Source organism: Chiloscyllium plagiosum, chromosome 11 (genome assembly GCF_004010195.1).
Source record: "Chiloscyllium plagiosum isolate BGI_BamShark_2017 chromosome 11, ASM401019v2, whole genome shotgun sequence".
Lineage (NCBI taxonomy): Eukaryota > Metazoa > Chordata > Chondrichthyes > Orectolobiformes > Hemiscylliidae > Chiloscyllium > Chiloscyllium plagiosum.
In genome coordinates, this window is record NC_057720.1 from 76,352,449 (window position 1) to 76,373,485 (window position 21,037).

Sequence of the window (21,037 nt, forward strand, 5' to 3'; positions counted from 1 at the left end):
ATCTGTTGTGGAGGCACTGTATTGAAGGCCTTTTGAAAGTCTATGTACACCACAAATTATAGCCTTCCCCTCGTCAATTCTCCCCGTTACCTCTTCAAAAAACTCCAGCAAGTTGGTTAGGTACAATTTCTCCTTAACAAATCCATGTTGACTCTTTCAAATTATTCCACATCTTTCCATGGACCGTATGTTCTACCCTGAATGATTGCTTCCAGAATTTACCTGACTATCAAAGTTGAACTGATTGGTATGTAGCTGCTGAAAGGATCTTTACAAAATGTTTTGAAGTAGGGCGTAGTGGAAAGGTCCCGTTCATCAAAAGGAAGATGTCACTTTCCCTTTTAATGATATTTCCTTTCCAAACAGTAGTGCAGCAGCAGATTATGGAAAGGAATTCCTGGCTCTTGGCATTTGAAGTGGTGTGCAGTTGTGATTTAATTAGGGACCAGCAACATGAGGGTCACACTGCTGCCTCTGTTGCTGTCTGATGGGATGGGAAGGACACTGTAGAGCCTGGATGCATATTTAATCAGGTGAACAAGAGAAGATCTTGTCAGAAAAGTCACTTTGAGCCAGGATGGAAACCCTCCATTAAACTCCCCTAAAATAACACTTAGGGGATAAGATGATAAGATCCAGATCGACATCTATAGCTGCATAACTATGGGTGAGACAGCTTGGGCTGAGATGTTTATATAAGGTAACAGTTCTGGATGTAATGTCACAGTGGCTCCACTCATTCTGCTAATGTCACACACAGTCTGTGGGTGGAGACAAAGAAATCTGGATTTTGGAATGGCAGATGTTTCTGCACCAGCTCCCAAAAGGGGCTAGTAATGTGATTATATGTATTGCCATTATGCAACAAACCATCAGTTCTGAGGAACAGTCACCGGATCCAAATGTCAACTCTAGTTTCGCTCCACAGTTGCTGCCAGACCTGCTGAGCTTTTTCCAGTCCAGCAATTTCTGTTTTGATTTCTGATTTCCAGCACCTGCAGTTTTTTCAGTTTTTGTTCAATGAACCGTCTCGTTATCTAAGCACAGTGCCTCTGCTGTAGATATTCTATAGTGGTATATCCTCTATTACTAATCGCAAGTGACAGAACAAAGACAATGAGGAATGATGGCAGTGAACGACCCCCTTACCCAGCTCCACATAAAGACAGATAAGCAGGAGGCTGGAAGAACACTGCAAACCAGGCAGCATCAGGAGGGAGAGGAATCAAAAATAATGCAGATGCTGGAATCCAAAGTAAACAAGCAGCAGGCTGGAAGAACACAGCAGCATCAGGAGGTGGAGAATGCTGTGTTCTTCCAGCCTGCTGCTTGTTTACTTTGGATTCAAGCATCTGCATTTTTTTTGTCACTTGAAGGTAGAACAGGCAAATACTGAGCGAGATCATATGGGGAAAGTACTATAAACATTGACTTCACTCTCCAGACAATTTTTCCTAACCATTTTTTCTTACTTAAATAAGAACTCTTGTTGTCATGACTTGTTTGTTAAACAAAAGTTCCTTTCATACTCCCTCATACCACAGATCTATTTACTTTCACAAAGGGGAGGCGGGGGCTGGTGACAAAATTTGACAGACAGCTCATTCCCAGTGGCAACGCAAAATCAAAAGACCAGCGGCCATTCAGTGAGCTGCAGATTTATACAGGGAACTGGGACCAGCAGCAGCGGCTCCGAACTAGTGTGCAGGGACAGACAGATCAGCTGCAGCCTTTCTACTGCTCACCTGCTGAAGGTGACCCACAACACCAGCCGCAGCTCCCCAAGTCATCGACTCGCTTTTCTCTTTCTTTCTCAGAGTGGTAAGTAACTTCCACTGTGCAATACAATTGGTGCAAGGGACATGATGCAGCCAGGTTGGAAAGGAAGGTAAAAGAAACATAGCGGTCACCCAGGAGTGAGATGGAATGGTTTCAGTGCATCGTCTGTACTCCATTAATCCCCTGGATGTGCAATTATTGCACATCGTTTACTAACCTTTCTGTGCGCCCCTGTTTATTTTCTCGTTAAATTGTTTGTTTATTACCAACTTTGAATGTTTTGCACTCACCATATACGAACTTTGCTGTCAGTATTTCAGTCTAAATGTTGTTTATCTGACTGCATGTTGTGTTAACTTTTTTTTTAAAAATCACACACAATCAATGCAGGGAAAGTTAGCTGCAGTGTGATAATAACCGGGACACTGCCCCACTTTTTTTCAGTTGACAGCGGGGGCTCATTTTCAGATGCCGAGAAGGGGAGATGGGTCCTTGGTTGAATAACGTGAAGGATTGTACCTCCTATGGTGTAATACTCCCTCAGTACCACACTCTCCAATGTCAGTGTTGATTTGGGGTTCACAACTTTGGAGTGGGACCAGGACCCGCAGTCTGAGTCAGTGCAGAGAACAAATCAGATCTTCAGTAATGCAGGCATTAATGACTGAGCAGCCAGCCTGTCTCGCCAGTAGAATGGATAGAAATTATTCTGTTACAGTGGTTGAGGTTGAGCTCACTCCTTTCCAGCTAACTGGGTAAGACAAAGGTTTTATTTGGATCAGCAACAGGAAACTGGTAAGCTGCTGAGAAACACTCATAAGTATACTAGTGTGGCACAGTGTCAGGGACCCAGAGGTTTGCTCGGGTTTCTTCCCACAGTCCAACCATGTGCAGGTTAGGTGGATTGGCTATGCTAAATTGCTCATAATGTCCAGAGATATGCAGGCTAAAGGGATTAGCCAAAGGAAATGCAGGGATAGGGTAAGGGGGGGGGCGTGGTCTAGTGGGATGCTCTTCGGTGGGTCAGTGTGCACTCAGTGGGCTAAATGGCCTGCTTCCACATTGGAGGGATTCCATTAAATGCAGATAAAGTCTGTTCCATCAATGAAAATGACATGATGCTCATACAGAGTATCTTTGCTTTCATGAAAAAAAAATTGACGTCTGTGTACAAACCAGGACAAACCCGAGAAGCCATGGGTTCACATATTTAAAATGTTTTTAGGCAGATTGTAGACAAATTTCATTGTTGTACTGTCAGGGATAATTTGTGTTCATTTTTATGATAAATGATCAATATGCTTGTATCTAAGAGTTAAGGCTGGGAGAGGGGAGTACATCATGGTCCAACGTCTGGGGTTAAGTAGCCTCCATTATACTTGGATTGGGGGCTGGTCCAAGCCAGGCGCAGCACCTGGGCCCTTGATTCCTGAGCCGGCACTGCTAAGGGGTGTCCATTTTCTTACCTTTAGAATAATTGTCCCAATTAAATAGTTTCCAGTGGCCAATTTGAATTTTTTCAAGAAAGGTTGTTTATTACCACATAACTGCCTCATATGTTCAGAAAGCTGGTGCCTCACTCACTTGAATCACACACAGTGTCATGCACACAAAAAAATATAAACAGATAAAGAAAAAAAGTACATTGTAATTGCATAAGTTTCTTTAATGGCAGGACTGTAGTTTATTAGATGAGTTGAAGCCTTAGTTGGAATGAATGTCTTGTAAAGCAAGTGACTATTAGTAAGCTGTGAGGCTTCCTGCAGTTGAATTTCCAGGACGCGGGTTCTCAGGTGAACGTGAAGTTAGAAAGGTGGGAGGGAAATCTCCCTCCTACTCCCAAGGTACTTGTGTTTATTAACTTGGCTACTCAGTCAGTTTAATGGCTTCCTAATAGAACTCTGTCTGCAAGCAGCTTCTTGTTGAATTTTAGTAGCAGACAGAAACTATGGCCACCTCACCATATGCCCTCCACCACTTCAAGGAGTTTTCTAAGTAAGGTGAGGATTAAGTCAATTTAATCTTTGCTGTAACATTCACATCTTGAGAATTAAAATACTCAGGATCTTTGCATTCAATTTCAATTTGCCTTTTGATTTAGTTTCACAGAAAGGTCTGTAGTCAACATCAGTCTGGATGTTTCAATTTTTACAGACTATGTGAGGTGATACTCTCCACAAAATAAGACAGCTGCTCTTGAGTTAACAAATCAGGATTGATTTTGTTCAAGCATCAGATGAAAACTACTAATGCATACACAAAAAAAATAAAAAGACAGCTGGATGCGTATATGCATAGGAAGGGTTTAGAGGGATATGGGCCAAGGTCTGGCAAAGGGACTAGATTAGGTTAGGATATCTGGTTGACATGGACGAGTTAGACCAAAGGGTCTGTCTCTGTCCTGTACTTCTCTATGACCTTAAACTCCAAAACTTTCTTTAGTTCCTGATGCTGGATAGAGAGCTTTGTATAATCTTGCGAAGGTAATTTTCAGTTCTGACTGTCTTTTTATCAGATTTGGCGTGAACCACTTCAATCACAGTGAAGTTCAGATGCTCCTTCTACAGCCAGCTTTCTTGCAGTCTTTCATGGTCAGTTTTTGAAGATCTTTAGAGTTCAAATGATACATAAGCATGACAATGCGTAAATCCTGGATACATAAACATAGTTAACATAAAAGATTTCAATATTGCTTACAATGGACATCCAATTATTGAAGCTTATAGCCAAGCAACCATAAACAAAGACAAGTTTTTATGGAACTGATATTACAAACCTTAGTGAATGTTGCCATTGTTGTAGCAACATGACTATCCCAATCTTATGATTCTGAATTATAGGGTGAATGTAAAAAATACTTTTATAAGATTAGTTTATACCAAAGCTACACCTCCAGATTAATAAGCCTGAATCCTGAATCTTTTGCTGGCAAATTCTTTAGATCATTGGAAAGGGAAGTGTTGAAAAGTCATACACAGCAAATGCTTCCAAGTTGTAGAATGATGTACGTCTCCTCAAAGCAAAAAGAGCAACATGTGCTATCAGGAGGTAAACTTAAAGTGGCATGTCAGACAATTTATTTTTGTCAGAGACAGAAGTTTTGGTGTTAACTTAGTAACACTCCGTAAGTGAGCTGCTTGCCTTTTCTTATTCCCAAGGTTCTAATTCTGCCTGATAATTCGAACACAATGAGGGAAGATCTTTTCTGGGCACTATGTAATCCTAAATGTTTTTCTGAAAAACAAAGGAAAATTGCCCCGCCTCACTACAGTGTGCAATCTGAAGATATTCACAAGCTTTCCAAAAAGAAAAAAATGCAAAGAAACTGTAAAACAGAAACATTTTGCTCAAAGCTGCTTGTTAATTGTATATCAAATGTCTAGTTGCTATAGGAACTGGGAGGTCATCTTGTGGCTGTACAGGAATTGATTGGGCCACTTTTGGAACACTGTATTCAATTCTGGTCTTCCTGCTATAGGAAAGAAGTTGTGGAACTTGAAAGGGTTCAGTAAAGATCTACCAGTATATTACCAGGGTTGGAGGGTTTGAGCTATAGGGAGGGGCTGCATGAGCTGGGGCTATTTTCCCTGGAGCATGGAGGCTGAAGGGTGACCTTAACCATATTTATAAAATCATAAGGGGCATAAATAGGGTGAATAGCCAGGGGCTTTACCAAAGGGTAGGGGAGTCCAAAACTGGAGGGTGTAGGTTTAAGGTGAGAGGGGAAAGATTTAGAAAGGACCTAAGGGGCAATTTTTTCACACAGAAGCTGGTGTGTCAATGAATAAGCTGCCAGAGGAAGTGGTGGAGGCTGGTACAATTACAACATTTAAAATGCATTTGGATGGATATATGAATAGGAAAGGTTTAGAAGGATATGGGCCAAATGCTGGCAAATGGGACAAGATTAATTTGGAATATCTGGTTGGCATAGATGTGTTGGACTGCAGGTACATCTGTATCATACAATACATCTCTGACTCTGTATGCAATTGCAGAGTAGTTCACGTGAGAGCACAAAGACCAGGAGGCCTGGGTCAAGTCCTACCTACTCCAGATGAGTGCAGTAACATCTGAACAAGTTGATTAGAAAATAGGTTACTCTTTTAAAAACGTTAGGGGCATTTATAGTAACTTGGGCTATAGTTGAGGTAGGAGCTGTATTCCTGAGCAGCTTGACTGGCCTTGATAAAGTAATATTAATGTCTAAGTATCTCTATTATGACCAATTCTATATTTCCATTTAAAACTTTGTCATATCTCAGCTTCCACCTTAATCCCTTGTGTAAGCCCCAATCATTTGTTTTATTTAACACTCATTTTTAAAGTTCAGTGCAAGCAGTGCATTTTACTTCCTGCTTTGGTGCCTGTGAAAATACTTCACCGTGAACGGCTGCTTACCCTGCTTGATGACATCATTGTTGCTAGGCGCCTCGTGATCCCCTTGATTTGGTGCCAGATTCAATTTGACATCTCAAAAGGGTGAACCATGCCACAGAGACACTAGGTCTTTGTGGGCAGTTTTGTTCAAGATCACTGGTAAGCACTGATTGTGTAATCCATGGCACTGTCATAAATGGAGATGGAAGAAAGATCAATCATAATTAATTAAGCTGTGAGAAATGCCATAGAATTTTGATGGCTCTTTTTCACAGAAATTTGGCCCGAAGTTTCGCTGAAACTATGATAAAGTATTGTGACTGTTATGAGCTGGCAACATTCACACTGCCATAAAGAGATTTGAACGTGGAGGTGCCAGTGTTGGACTGTGGTGGACAAAGTTAAAAATCACAACACCAGGTTACAGTCTAACAGGTTTGTTTGGAAGTACAAGCTTTTGGAGCACTGCTCCTTCATCAGGTAGCTATAAAGTGGTTTGAACAGCAACTGTTCCACAATACTCATTCTCTATCTCTGAGTTAACAGATAAAGATCGATTTTGTTCAATTCCTAACATCAATGAGCATCAGGTGAAAATTGCTAAAGCATATATGATACCCTACTCGTTGACTGTAAACTTCAAAACTTTCTAGAGTTCCTGTTGCCAGAATCTCGCTAAGATCATTTTCAATTCTGGCCGTCCGTTTAGCAGTTATGACCCTGAACCACTTCAATCACAATAAAGTTTAGATCGCCAAACTAATATTCGAATCAGCCTGCCATCGTTCTTTCTTTCTGTCTTCGGAACAAACATTCTCAAAACTGTCCATGATACAGTTTTCCCAATCCCTTCCCCCAGCTAAAAATCTTACTCTAAATAGTTACTGATGGCTATAATATGCCAAATGGAATGTTGTTCTTTGTCCCCGAAGGGGACTGGAATACACAGTGATTGAAGTCATGCAATAGTGTTTGCCCTGTTTAGACCCAGTTCAGAGTACTTCGTTCACCCTGGACATCTTCCTACAGGGAAGAGATACAAGACAGGATGCAGAATAGATTTATCAGAGTGATGCCAGGCCTAAAAGGGTTAATTTCTAAGAATAGGTTGCCTTGACTAGGTTGTTTCCTTACCTACAGATATGACTAAGGGATGTTCTGTTTGATTATATGAGTTGTTAAGACTGATAACTGTTATGAAACGGGATAAACCTTCCTCCTTAATTTGAAACCAGCAACACAGAAAAGATTTATCCTGTGCAGTAATCTGTAAAAATTAGAGTGGTCAAAAACTATTTAAAGTAAAAATTAACAACTTTACTTCTTAAAGTATTACAGAGAATAATTAACTATCAACTATTCACAAGTCCTTACTCTAACCTGTTTTTTACCTTCCCTTCTAAATTGCTAGTCCGATAAAACTTTCAATTAAGATTTACAAAACAAAACTTCTTATCTCAAAACCAGGCAGCTTTCGGTTCTTTTATTTGGATCTTCCTGTGTCTTCTTTTCTCCTTCTTAGGCATTCTGTGTCACAGGTTACTGATCGGTAAAGGTACTTTTAAGAGAGCTATTTTTCAGGCAGTCCGCTTACATGTTGGAGCTTGGCAATTCTTCTCCTAACTGTTCTTTTTGTTTCCCCCCGGTCTTATATCCCAGAGCATCGGATTGTGTCATTGGCTTTTAAGATCGTCAGTATACTCAATTCAAACTTGATTGAAATTTGGTATTTTGGGGGTATTATTTAAACTGATTGGCCTAATTTGAATCTGTTTTTTGTCATTTTCCAGGCAACTAGCTACTCCAGTAGCTGGAGCACATGTTACACTGTGTCTTATTGAGAACACTTGGTGCTGACATTGCTAGCTTTTACTCTCTTAAAGGTATAGTTCCCACATCTTCATAACAAGAAGAAACTATATCCTTCAGTGGAGGAACTTCAACAAGGGAGCATAATCTTAACGTTACTGTGACACAGCTGATGGTGACGGCAAGAAGTAGTTGTTCATGAAAAGGGCAGTGGAAATCTACCACTCTCCCAAAAGGCTGTTGTGACTGGATAATTAGAAACCATTCAAACTGATTTTGGTAGACGGGTTTTTAATTGGCATTTAATATTTGCAGAGACAAGATCAATCAAAAGAGCTGTTACAGATCAACCATGTTTCAAATGAATGACTGAACGGGCTCAAGGAACTGTATGAAAATTACTCCTGTTCCTATCTTCCTTCCTTTCTAACTTCTAAACAGACTGAAAAACCTTCAAATATCTGTAATTCTGCAAATGACACTCAAAATTGTTCTCCGTGTTGTGCTAATAATGAGATTTACCTGTTACGACATGGAGGCGAAGCATTTCTGTTAAATAAACCAAACACCCAGAAAGGTTCGCCTCACCTCAAAATCTGTTAAAGTATGAGTGACAGAGATCTCCTAAATTCCACTATTTAAAGAAATAACATCAATTTACTTTCTCACTCTAAAATTGTACATCTAAACCAAAAATATTCACAAACCTATGCCTCCCTTTCTCTTAACTGCTTACTGTCTGACTCCAGCTCTACAGCCATAATTGGTCCAATAAGACACTAATTAAAATTAGATTAACTTAATCACAAAACCACACAGTCTCTGTCTTCTTCTGTGTCTTCACTCTTCTGGCTGCTGATCTCTCTGGGTCATCATCTTTCTTTTTACTGTGAGTATGTTTCACATGAAAATGTACCTTTTGATAGAGAGTGTTTTCTAATTTCTTTGAGAGCAAGATGTTAGATTTGCGGTTAGTTCTCCAGCAGTTGCTCTCTCTATGGCAGTTGCTCTCTGACCAATTTTCAAAATGTCCGCATTCTTATATCCCCATACATCAGATCATCTCATTGGTTCAATGTTGGCAAACCAATTCAAATTCGATTGGGTTTTAGTATCCTGGGGCATAATTAAAACTGATTGGTTAAACTCGGATTATTGTTAAAACAACAACCAACAAAGGAGATAGAAGTGGATATATGGTGATGGCAGGAAGTAGTTCATGAAACGAACAAAGGAAATCTACCATACTCTCCCAAAAGCCTGTTGTGACTGGGTCAATAGAAACCATTCAAACTGATTTTGGTAGACAGGGGTATCAACATTTACAGAGACAAGATCAATCAACAGAGATGTTACATCAACTATGTACCAAATGAATGAGAGAACGGGCTCAAGGAACTTTATGAAAACCACAGAGATTAGATATATTTAAGACGGAGATAAATGGGTTCTTGATTGTATAGGGGTTCATGGTTACGGGGAGAAAATGGGAGAATGGGGTTGAGAAACTTATCAGCCATGATTGAATGGCGGAGCAGACTCTATGGGCTGAATGGCTTAATTTCTGCTCCTATGTCTATTGGTCTAAATTCAGGTATCCATTTCACAGCCAAATGTTACATATTTTCAATTTTCCACTATGCTCTGGGACCTAGTCATATACACAGGTGTTTGTAATCTCTCAGTTCTGAACAGCATTCTCTCTCTCTTAAAAAGTACAATACATGCCTTCAAATTCATAACAATCCTAATACAGGCAGGATTGTCTTTGCCAGAGTATCAATGTACAGAATGGCTGGTAACGTGAAACGTTTGCCTTGCAGTTTCCACCAAGAAAATGCAACGCCTCAGGTCACACACTTTCGAAGGAGATAGAACAAGGCGGCTGGATGTAGAGATGCGTGCGTCCAAGCGTGCAGAAGCCAGGCTCCAGAATGGACTAAACAATTTGGAGGAAGCAAGATTTTATTGCATTGATAGAATGATCAAAGAACAAAGGCAGATCCAGAGAGACCTGATAAGAATAAAAAATGGTGAGTCACTCACACACACACACACACACACACACACACACACACGGAATGATGATGGACAGTCTGGGGAGTAGAATATCGATATCCTCAGAGTTCAGCTGTTTCAGTTTGATGCAAGGTCAATCTCCTTAAATGGAAGTTATCCTGAAAGTCAATTGTTTAGCACAACCTCCATGCAGTCTCCGTGCATTGCTTCCCTCTCTTTCAAAAGAGTTGTCACCATAGGAAAAACAATGGAGGGAAGGAAAATCACCTGAGAATCTCCTGGAAAATATCAACAGGCCTATAACATAAATGTGGCAATTTCTCTGAGGAAATTTGTGCAGAAGTAAACTTCTTCAGTTGAATTGCCACTCATGAATTTCCTGGGTGGTTTCTCTGAGAGGGAGTCATAAAGTCATACGGCACGGAAACAGACAGAAAAAAAGACATTTTGCTTTAGATAGGTCCTCCCTCCATTGAAGAAGGGCTTATGCCTGAAACGTTGATTCTCCTGTTCCCTGGATGCTGCCTGACGTGCTGTGCTGTTCCAGCAACACATTTTCAGCTCACCTCCCTCCATATTTCCTGCTTCTTTTCTGAAGAAATGTAGATTAATCCAGGGATCCACAGGAGAGGGTCTTCATGGAAATCATGCATCTTTTTATTCATTCACGGGATGTGGGTGTCACTGGCAAAGTTAGCATTTATTGCCTATGCCTAATTGCCCTTGAGAAAGTGGTGGTGAACCACTGCAATCCTTAAAGTATAGGGATACCCACAGTGCTGTAAGGGAGGACCTTTCTGGCTTTTGACCCAGTGACAGTAAAGAGATGGACATACATTTTCGCTATGGTATGTGGCTTGCAGGCAAATTTGCAGGCGGTGTATTCCCATGCACCTGTGACCCTTATACTTCTAGGTGGTAGAATGTGGGTTTGGAAGGTATTGTGATTGAAATTTGGTAAATTACCGCAGTGTATCTTGGAACTGGTACACAGTAGTGCCACTGTGATTTGGTGTAAAGGGAGTCAAGGTGGTGAATTGCGGGTGGGGATGCTAATCATGCAGACTGCTTTGTTCTGGACGGTGTCAAACTTCTTGACAGTTAACCAGGCATGTGGGGAGTATTCCATCACACTCTTGACTTGTGCCTTGTAAATAGTGGACAGGCTTTGGGGATGCAAGATGTGAGGACTTGCCACAAAGATCCTAGTCTCTGCCTGGGCAGTGATAACCCTCTACATTTCCTCTAAGTCACTGTACACCATCTTGGAAGTACCGCCTATGCTGATTGACATGGAGGTCTGTGCAATAGGATAAATAGTTAGAGGGGCCATTGCCCAGGATATTGAGGGGTTCAGTGAAAGTCATACCATTGAACATAATGGGATGATGTTTAGGTTCACTCTTAATGGAGATGGTCATTGCATGGCATGAATGTTACTTGCCATTTATCAGCCAAAATCTTTTCACAAGTAAGTATCATATTCCATGATTTAAAGGGCATGTAAACTTCTGAGAGATGTTAAGTGTGCGGGTTTCAATGTGGTAGATTAGGAGAGTGTAAGGGGTAAGGTGACAGGTGAGTGAGGGTTTTAGGATGGCACATGCCTGAAGGAGAGTGAGTGAGTGAGAGCTTATGCTTGGTTGAGGGATTGGATTGGGGATGCGGGGGCGAGGAGGGTGAGCTTTGTTGGATTCAGTGAGGCCAGGCCCGGGGTGAATGTGAGGCTGAGGGGGGAAGAGGGTCTGTGGAGGTCAATAGGGTGTAGTGAGAGTCTCATGCCCTGTGCTGTGCGTCGGCTGGAGGGTTTGGGATGTTCATTCGAGAGAGGGCTCATGTCAGCATCTGCTAAATCCAGGGATGGCGGGGATTGAGGGGGTGATGTTCAGTGGTGAGGCAGGGGATCAAGTTAATAGTTACCCAGGACTTGCATCAGGTTTGAATCCACAAATATTCTTATAAAAATGAAATACTACAAATGCTGGAAACCTGAAAAGAAATAGAAAGTGCTGGAGAAACTCAGCAGGTTTGGCAGCATCTGCAGACAGAGAAACAGAAACTGGGAATTCTAAGGAATCCTTGTGTACTCATCTCCACACATCCTTCCAGAACTGATATCTACCTTGTGTCTCTTTGACACAACTTGACACAATATTTAAAGTCGGATCTGATCAGGGTCTCTATTTCAGTGTGTCCCAGGCTGTTTTAGATTTATTATAATCTCTCAGTGAGCTGGGTGGTAGAGAGGCAAGGTGGAGTAAGACCTGATTGTGCTGGGTGGAGCGGAGGTGGAGTACTATGAGAGTGGGTGCCTGTGAGGTCAGGATGTCAATTGAAGACGTGGTGGCCATTGCTGACTCAGAGGTCACGACCTCAAAATTGTCACTTGCCATCCCTTTGGAGGATTCTGACCTTTTGACCACTTTGGGAAGCTCTGACTTTTGACTTTTCATCCACTGTTTTTGATGGGAAATTCAATATTCCTTTGAATTTTCTGATGGCTGATCTGGATGTGTTCAACATTAAGTCTGTTGAGACTCTGCTCTCACTGATCTTCAAACCTAGCTCTTTCAACATGGTTCCTAATGTTGTTGTGTTATTAAGTTTTACTTCCTATCTGAAGTTCTGGCTCACAGATCTAATACTCCCAACCCCTAGGTTATTCCAAGAAGACATTAGGAAATCTCAGAATGCTGCATCCAGATAATAGCACTTCAACCAGAGGAAAGTCTGGCTTGAGCAACCTCATTTTACCCAGCATTCCGGGTGTGAAGAATCACGCTGTCATACTGGAGACAGAAAGAATCAGGTAACAAAATACTTACCTGCATTTGTGTCAACCTAAAGACCCTAACAGCAATCCATGGTAGTTGCACAACCCATTAAATGTGAAGAAGAAACCTCAGTGATCATGAGAACTTTATTTTACCTTCAGGTCCAAGTGGTTCAGTCAGAGAGTCAAAGTTGTCCAAATTGCTGTGGCAATATATTCATTGGATAGTGATAATAAAAGCTCCAATGTACTTGCCAACAGATGACCAACCAGTAATTTCGTCTACCCTTACCATCTGCCATTGGTATTCTATTAGAATAATTTGCAATGTGTTTGATCATGTTATGAATGCCCTTTCCTTGGCTGTCAAAGGATTGGGACTTGAACACAGAGCTTCTGGTTCAGAGACAGGGACTCTGCCCACAACACCACAAGACCTTCACTGAGTGGATGGGATAAAGATCAAAGGAACTTATTAAAAAGGGACTTCCTAGTCTCGTTATCTGGTGGAGAAAATCATAAGAACATAAAACAAAGGAGCACAAGTAGGTCATTCAGCCCATTGTCTGCGCCTCCATTCAATGGACTCATGGCTGATCTGATCATGCTCAACTCTCCTTTCCTGCCTTTTCCCCATAACCCTTGATTCCCTTATTGATTAAAAATCTGTCTATCTCTCCCTTGCGTATACTTAACACTCCAGGCTTGAAAGCCCTCTGTGGTAAAATATTCCACAGATTCATTACCCTCCTCCTCATCTTAAGTGTGTGACCCATTATTCTGAGATTATGCCATGTGGTCCTAGTGTCTCCCACAAATGGAAAAAAACCTCTCTGCATCTATCATGTCAAGTCTCCTAAGAATCTTGTATGTTTCAATAACATTCCCTCTCATTCTTCTAAATTCCAATGTGTACAAGTCCAGCTTACTCAACGTCTCCTCATAAGATATCCCCTCTAAACCTAGTATCAGCCTACTGAACACTCTCTGGACTGCCTGCAATGTCAGGATAAGTTTCCTTTGACAAGTGGCCCACAACAGTTCACAATGTTTCAACTGTGGTCTCTGAAAATACCTTGTGTAGTTTTAACAAAATCTTCCTACTTCTACACTGCATCCCCTTTGAAATAAATTCCAACATTCCATTTGCCTTTCCTTATTCCCACCAAACTTGGATGTTTATGATTCATGGATAAGGACTAACAAATCCCTCTGTTGTGCAGTCTTTCTCCATTGAAATAATATTCAGCTCCTGTATTCCTCCTGCCAAAATATATAACCTCACATTTTCCCACATTATATTCCATCTGCCAAGACTTTGCCCACTTGCCTGACTTGTCCATATCCTTCTGCAGACTGAGTTATTGTCAGTAGTTGCCTTTCCATCTATTTTATGTCAGCTGCAAATTTGTCTGGAATTCCTCTCTGCCCCGCCCCCGCCATCTCACCACCCACAACCTGCCTCATTCTCCACACTCAGGCTGGTTAGTATCATTGATGGTCAAGATCAAACTTCAATTAGCATGTGAAAGTTAGGACCCTACTAGCTTTGAACATGCAACGTAGCTGTCTATCGAGGAACCTCACTTAAGTGATTCAGAGAGTTTTAACTACCTGTTCAGTTTCCAATGGGGTGATCGGGACAAAGTAATTACACTGCACCCCTGGCCAATATTTTCAGAGCAGCATTTCTAATCTCTGTGATGCTGCAGCTTTTCACAGATCTACCTATTTTCAACAGAGAAAGTTCTTCAGCTCAGAAATCAGCTGATTTTTAGTTTTGACAAATTCCACCTGTCCAAAAAAAATCTATATTCTTCATTTGTAAGTAGGAGCTAAGAACTCGATGTTCTCATTTCCTACTCACCACCCACCCACCCACCCATGCCAAATGCCAGCCCATTGTGTGCTATTGAAATTAGCGAGAATGCAGATTCATGAAACAGCGAGAAAGTGAGGACTATAGAGGCTGGAGATTAGAGGCAAAGGTTCTGGTGTTGGAGAAGCACAGCCAGTCAGGCAGCAGGAGAGTCGATGGTTCGGGCATAAGCCTGTCATCAGGAATGTGCGTGAAAACGTTGATCACTCTGGGTTGAGATAGTGCGTGCATGTATGTATATACATAAGTATTTTCAAAGCGCTCAGGAAATGCTACCTATGTGTAAGATCTGGTGTGATTTGGGCTTAATTTTTTAAGAACCAAGGTTTCTTGCTGAAACTATTCAGGCTATGAAACTCTTGAGTTATCCCTGTTTGCCCACTTCAGTCAGTCCAGTGAGAGCATATTTGAAATGGTTTAGGGATATGGCATGACTGGCATTTTCAGTCTCAAACCAAGTTTAAAGTGCCAGCTTGCACTGGAGCCAACAAGCAAAAGAACATGCCATGATTTTGCAGCTCAAATGTTTTGTTTTGCTTTCCAATTTTAGGACACAAAGCTGTTACCCTGCAAAGGCTGGCAGGATTGGGATGCCACCCAGTGCCTCTCTTGCTTTGCAGACACAGATAAATGACTTCCTCAATGGGTTGAGCAGCAAGCAGGAGAAGTCTGATGGGCACTCGGGCGCAGAGCAGACCCAGCCTGTCACGCCATCTGGCAAGCTCAAAACCGAAACCTCAATCAACAGCATCAAGTTGTCCTCCCTGAAGCACCCCAATGCCAAGCACGTGAGTGTTCTTGAGAAGCCAGCAGTCCTGGATGAAGCCAGTGGGAGAGAAAACCAAAGGGCACATGGCCAAACAGAGCAGGAAGCGAGCAATGTTGAGTCAGATAGCAGCGATCAGGCCCAAGGGCAAATCAGATCCAGGGAGTCCACGAGCAGCCCACAGCTGTCAGCTTGCGATGGAAATCCCGGATACGATTCAGAGTTTTATGCTCCGGATGGGTTGCCCAGAACCATGCACACCATGCCCAGTTTTCTGGAGGCCTTTGCCGAAGCGAAGAAAGCGAGGTACATCAGGCACCGGGTCAAAACCGAAGATGAGAGGGAACTCTCGATCAGCGAAATCTTTGCGAAGAGAAAGGTCCTTGATCGACATAACGCTGTCAAAGAGGTGGAAACCAACAAGGAAAAGCTCTTCCCAGGAATACATGCAGCTTAAAGGAACATTCAAGGATCTATTAAAAGAAATGAAAATAAATTCCGTGCCATAATGACAACGTCCTCCTTTTGTGAGATAGTCCCAAAATATGCATGGGTTTCCATTGCAGTGGTTGAGTTAGGATAATGCCCTGTTCTCCAATTTTGACCCTGCCAGGGACCTTGCAAGGGGCATGGGAGGGCATCTTGTTAGCTTGGCACTATCAGGTAGAAGTATGACCAGACACCCCAAATGAAAGATGTCAAGTAAAGTTCCCTTTTGACCCATGCACTGGTTCAATCATCCCCAACCAAGAGGATCGATTTTGTGTTTCATAGAGTGAAAAAAATTGCTCCCTTGAGCCTCTATATGTATGGAGTACCTTGCGGGCTACACTGCAGCATTGCTGCCAAGTCCTGACTTCAAACCTCCTGCCCCATACCCTTGAGATGTTGTATTCAAGTGAATAACAATACATTATACTGAAGGAAAGTCACACAGGACTTGAAACATTAACTCCCATTTCTGTCCTCACAGATGCCTGATGAAGGGCTTATGCCTGAAACATCAATTCTCCTGCTTCTTGGATGCTGCCTGACTGGCTGTGCTTTTCCAGCACCACACTCTTCAACTCCAGCATCTGCAGTCCTCATTTTCTCCTCACAGATGCAGCCAGACCTTCTGAGTTTCTCCTGCATTCTCAGTTTGTTTGACTTCCAGCATCCACAGTGTTTTGCTTTTTAATATGTGATACCTATCGCTGTCCGTCTTGAAAGTTGAAAGGGACCTAGTGTCTAGAGAAAGAGAATTCTAAATTCCTATTATCCATTTCACGAGAAACTACTTCCTGATTTTGCCGCTGAGCTACCTAGTTTTTGATTCAGCAAATTAAATAGTCTCTCTATTTTAATCCTGCAATATCCTGCAAGTCCAAAAGTGTGGTGCTGGAAAAGCACAGTAGGTCAGGCAACATTCGAGGAGCAGGAGAATTGATGTTTTGGGCATAAGCCCTTCATCAGGAAAGGTGTGGGAAAGGGGATGAGAGATAAATAGAGGGGTTGGGGTGGAGCTGAGGGGAAGGTAGCTGGAAAGGTGATAGGTGATAGGAATACTGATGAATGGCTTTTGCCCGAAATGTCGATTTTACTGCTCCTCGGATGCTGCCTGAACTGCTGTACTTTTCCAGCACCACACTAATCTAGACTCTGTTTTCAAGCATCTGCAGTCATTGTTTTTACCTAGGACATTGGTTAGGCTACTGTTGGAATATTACATGCAATTCTGGTCTCCTTCTTATCGGAAAGATGTTGTGAAACTTGAAAGGGTTCAGAAAAGATTTACAAGGATGTTGCCAGGGTTGGAGGATTTGAGCTACAGCGAGAGGCTGAACAGGCTGGGGCTGTTTTCCCTGGAGCGTGGAGGCTGAGGGGTGACCTTTATAGAGGTTTACAAAATTATGAGGGGCATGGATGGGGTAAATAGGCAAAGTCTTTTCCCTGTGGTCAGGGAGTCCAGAGCTAGAGAGCGTAGGTTTAGGGTGAGAGGGGAAAGATATAAAAGAGATCTACGGGGCAACTTTTTCACACAGAGAATACTATGTGTATGGAATGAGCTGCCAGAGGAAGTGGTGGAGGCTGGTACAATTGCAACATTTAAGAGGCATTTGGATGGGTATATGATTAGGAAGGGTTTGGAGGGATATGGACCGGGTGCTGGCAGGTGGGACTAGATTGGGATGGGATATCTGGTTGGCTTGGACAGGTTGGAACGAAGGGTCTGTTTCCATGCTGTACATCTCTATGACTCTAGTATTGGAAGAAAAGGTGTCCTCCTCCCTGAACACGCATCACTTTAAAAATTGGTCAGAGCTAAGCTCACTTGTCGGAGCACAAATACACAGAGGTTATTCGTCACTGACCTGGGTACATAGATGTCAGTAACTTCTATTCCTGGCCATATTCCCACAGGCCGAGACCATTAACTGCAGTGTAGATTCACCTTTAAGTTCTACTCTCCAGACAGCCAAACAGAAAGCTCATTTCTTTAAAGAAAAGGTGAAACTCTAAGGTTCGCGAACTCTAAGATTCTCTAGTTCTGGACTCCCCAACAACAGGGAAAAGACTTTGCCTATTTACCCTATCCATGCCCCTCATAAAGGGACTAGGCTGCCAGAATATCGGGTTTAATGTGTATGCTAGACATAATGTATGTCATTCAGCAATTTATGGTGAGACAGAAATAATCCATGAATTGTGAACATATGGATAATTGGAACCAGTACATCTGTCCACATCAGGGAAATTTCGTACCTGTCCATTTCCATTACTGCCCCAAAACTCTTTTATAGAGAAGACATAGACAGTGTAACAGTAAACTGAAACTAAAGAGAAAATGCAGATTAAAAGTCATCTAACCTTAACCTATTAGTGAAGTTTATTACATAATGGACTAATAAGTAATGCTGATAAATTGCAAAATTAATTCTCTATTTCTCATTTTTACCATCAATGTTAATGAAAATACTTCTTTAAAATAGTTAGGTATGCCAATTATACTTCTGGTTGAAACCTTTAAGTCTAAGTTGCAAAATATAGGTGTTGCAAGGCAAAATAGTGGTCTACACCATGAAGTAGCATCAAGTAAAATGTGTATATATAAACCTGTGGTAGAGTAGACTACATCTAATATTTATGTTCCAAGTTGGATCCTGCAAATTAAATGCATTATTATAATATCCTATTTTTGTACTTTAAGTCTTTTGAAAATTCACAGCTTATACTTTAAAACTGAGTGGCACAATTTATTAGCAGACAAAGTACATCATTTCTCTGGTCTCATACAACTGTGAGATCTTATGCTATAATGTGTTGCTATTTCGTTGTGAATTATTTTACTGAGACACTGAGATATATTCAATTTTCTTACTTACATGAACTAAAACCAAAATGAGATGTTTCACTTCTCTCACTGTCATCGTGATAACTTGTGAAGTCATGGCGTGTATGAAATAAGGTCATTTTTTTTCCAAATTGGGAAATGTAAAAGTGATGAGTATAATTCTACTTTCTAAATCTGCACATTATGAAACAAATCATTTGAAATTTCTCATCACAGTTGAAGACTATATTAAATAAAGTCTTAAGTCTAAATGTGCAAGAGTTTATTATTTTAGTACTTCTCCCTAGAGCACTTACATGGAATAACTAACACACAAAATTACTAAGTACAATTTGCTCTTATTTTTCCTTGCTCCTCTCCAGCCCTATATATCAGCAACTCTTTTGAAATAAAACCTTTCCTATTCTCTTTCTGTTAACTCAAGAAATGATAATCTTATATTGGTCATTCCCTCATGACTCACAGGCAAAGGAGTAACTCTAATTGACCCATTCAAAACCCTTGACAATTCCAATGAAAGCAGCAGAAATATCTCAAAGGGCAGGATGGGACATAATGACTCATGAAGTGAATGGGTTATAGATTGCTATGTGATAAGTTATGAGGACTGCATAATCACTACCACTGATCTAATTCTCAACATGAGACTCTATATTCTGCAAGTAAGTCCATAGCTGTTGCTGTTTTGTTTATGTTGGATGAAATTCTTCCATGTTTATTGAAATTGGAGTCTCAACACTGAGCAACAGTTTTTCTATGTTATTTCATTGAGAACATGTTGCTCGGTAAAGATACCTTTGTCTATGCAGCTTGTGCTCATCTGAGAGATACCGTGGGTTCCCATCTGTAATAATGCAAATAGGTTCCTTTTTATGCACTTAATTTAATGCTGTCCCACAAGCCTTAACACATCATCCAACATGCAACCCATGCCTACCTCATTCCACCTGTTCCAGTTTCATTTATTCCCAAGAATGGGACAAAACCAGTTCTGTCAGTGCATATTTACAATATTTATAATGCGTGCAATTTAAAAACAAATGTATTGATATAAGAACATTTCTAGAAACCACAGTTTGACTGTAGTAATATATCAGACATCACTTGTTTTTTATTTCACCTAGTGCCCCTGCTCCTTCAGCTCCTGCAAATGTCAAATTGTATTACTGCTTTCCACTGTAAAACTAGCTGTGTCCTTGTGGATATGTTACAATTGTCTACTACTTTATTCAATACATGAACTGTTTTCTTCTTTGTAAATTACATTGCAGAGTCCAAGGCAGAACAAATACTGCCTGTTCCAACATTGATTGGAATGTTTAGGATATTGGCAATTTTTTAAAAGCAGAACACAAAAGTCATAATTATGTCTCTAAGGGTACATTACAATGTAAGACATAGGAGTAGGCCATTCAGTCCTTCAATCCTATTTACACGTGTGTACATTTTGTGCATTATAATGTATATGATTGTGTGTATGCTAGAGACATATAGATCTGTTTATATATGCATTAGATATATAGTATATAGTTATATTTGTACATGGTTTCAAAGCCTATAGAGTAATAATGTTCCCAAAGACCATGATGAGGGTTCACCCAAACACAGTGGACAACACAGGCTGTGACTGCAATAGCTTCCAAATTTCAAAGTAACAGAATCTGCTAAAGAACTTAAACGGGAACAAAATGTAACTTTTTTTTCAAAGAATCTTTTTAACATCTCACAATTGCAGCAAGAAGACTGCATCCAGGACACTAGAACAACTCACTACCTGAGACAATCAATTACTGATACTGGGCAATAGAGTACAGAACCCAGGAAGTTGTGCTCAACCTATATAAAACACCATTTTTTGCCCAGGCTGCAATGTTGTGTCCAGTTTTGGATATCACACTATAGGAACGAGGGAAGGGTTTAAGAAAGTCACAAGAAGCGAGTTACTAGAACATTCCATGGATGAGAGGTCACCATTATATGGTTAGAACACAGAAGGAGACCATTTATTCTATAAAGTCAGTGCCAGGTATTTTGAAGAGTAATCCTGTTAGTTCCAATCCTTTGTTCTTCCCCTAGACCTCTACAATTCTATTTCTCCCTCAAGTATTTATCCAATTCCTTCTGAAGGTTGCTATTAAGCTTATATCTACCATCCTATTAGACAGTGCAATTCAAAACTTAGCTACGTGTTGCATAAAAATATTTTTCCTCATGTCACTTTCTTTTTTGACCAAAGTAAAACTATTCCCTCTCACTAACATCCCTGCACTGATTGGAGCTACTTTCTCTTTATTTACG

The 21,037-nt window shown here is 41.0% G+C and overlaps 1 protein-coding gene across 3 annotated transcripts; it reads left to right on the forward strand.

Annotated features, from left to right (window-relative positions):
- Positions 1-1,662: 1,662 nt before the first annotated feature.
- LOC122554791 (coiled-coil domain-containing protein 190) lies at positions 1,663-16,208 on the forward strand. 3 transcript variants are annotated; one of them, XM_043700170.1, is made up of 5 exons: positions 1,663-1,821; positions 4,295-4,370; positions 9,792-10,001; positions 12,646-12,796; positions 15,190-16,208. In XM_043700170.1, the coding sequence occupies exons 3-5, from the start codon at positions 9,806-9,808 to the stop codon at positions 15,860-15,862; spliced, it is 1,020 nt and encodes a 339-aa protein (XP_043556105.1). In that variant the 5' UTR covers positions 1,663-1,821; positions 4,295-4,370; positions 9,792-9,805; the 3' UTR covers positions 15,863-16,208. The 3 variants fall into 3 exon arrangements, with proteins under 3 accessions (XP_043556105.1, XP_043556104.1, XP_043556106.1); XM_043700171.1 differs by lacking the exon at positions 1,663-1,821 and adding an exon at positions 2,476-2,534; XM_043700169.1 differs by lacking the exon at positions 4,295-4,370.
- The last annotated feature ends 4,829 nt before the right edge of the window (positions 16,209-21,037 follow it).

What these genes read in the sequence shown, in the direction of transcription:
- LOC122554791 (XM_043700170.1), top strand. Translation starts at nt 9,806, where the DNA reads ATGCAACGCCTCAGGTCACACACTTTCGAAGGAGATAGAACAAGGCGG. An exon ending in CCTGATAAGAATAAAAAATG is followed by an intron (nt 10,002 to 12,645) that starts GTGAGTCACTCA and finishes CCCAACCCCTAG; the next exon opens with GTTATTCCAAGAAGACATTA. An exon ending in CTGGAGACAGAAAGAATCAG is followed by an intron (nt 12,797 to 15,189) that starts GTAACAAAATAC and finishes TTCCAATTTTAG; the next exon opens with GACACAAAGCTGTTACCCTG.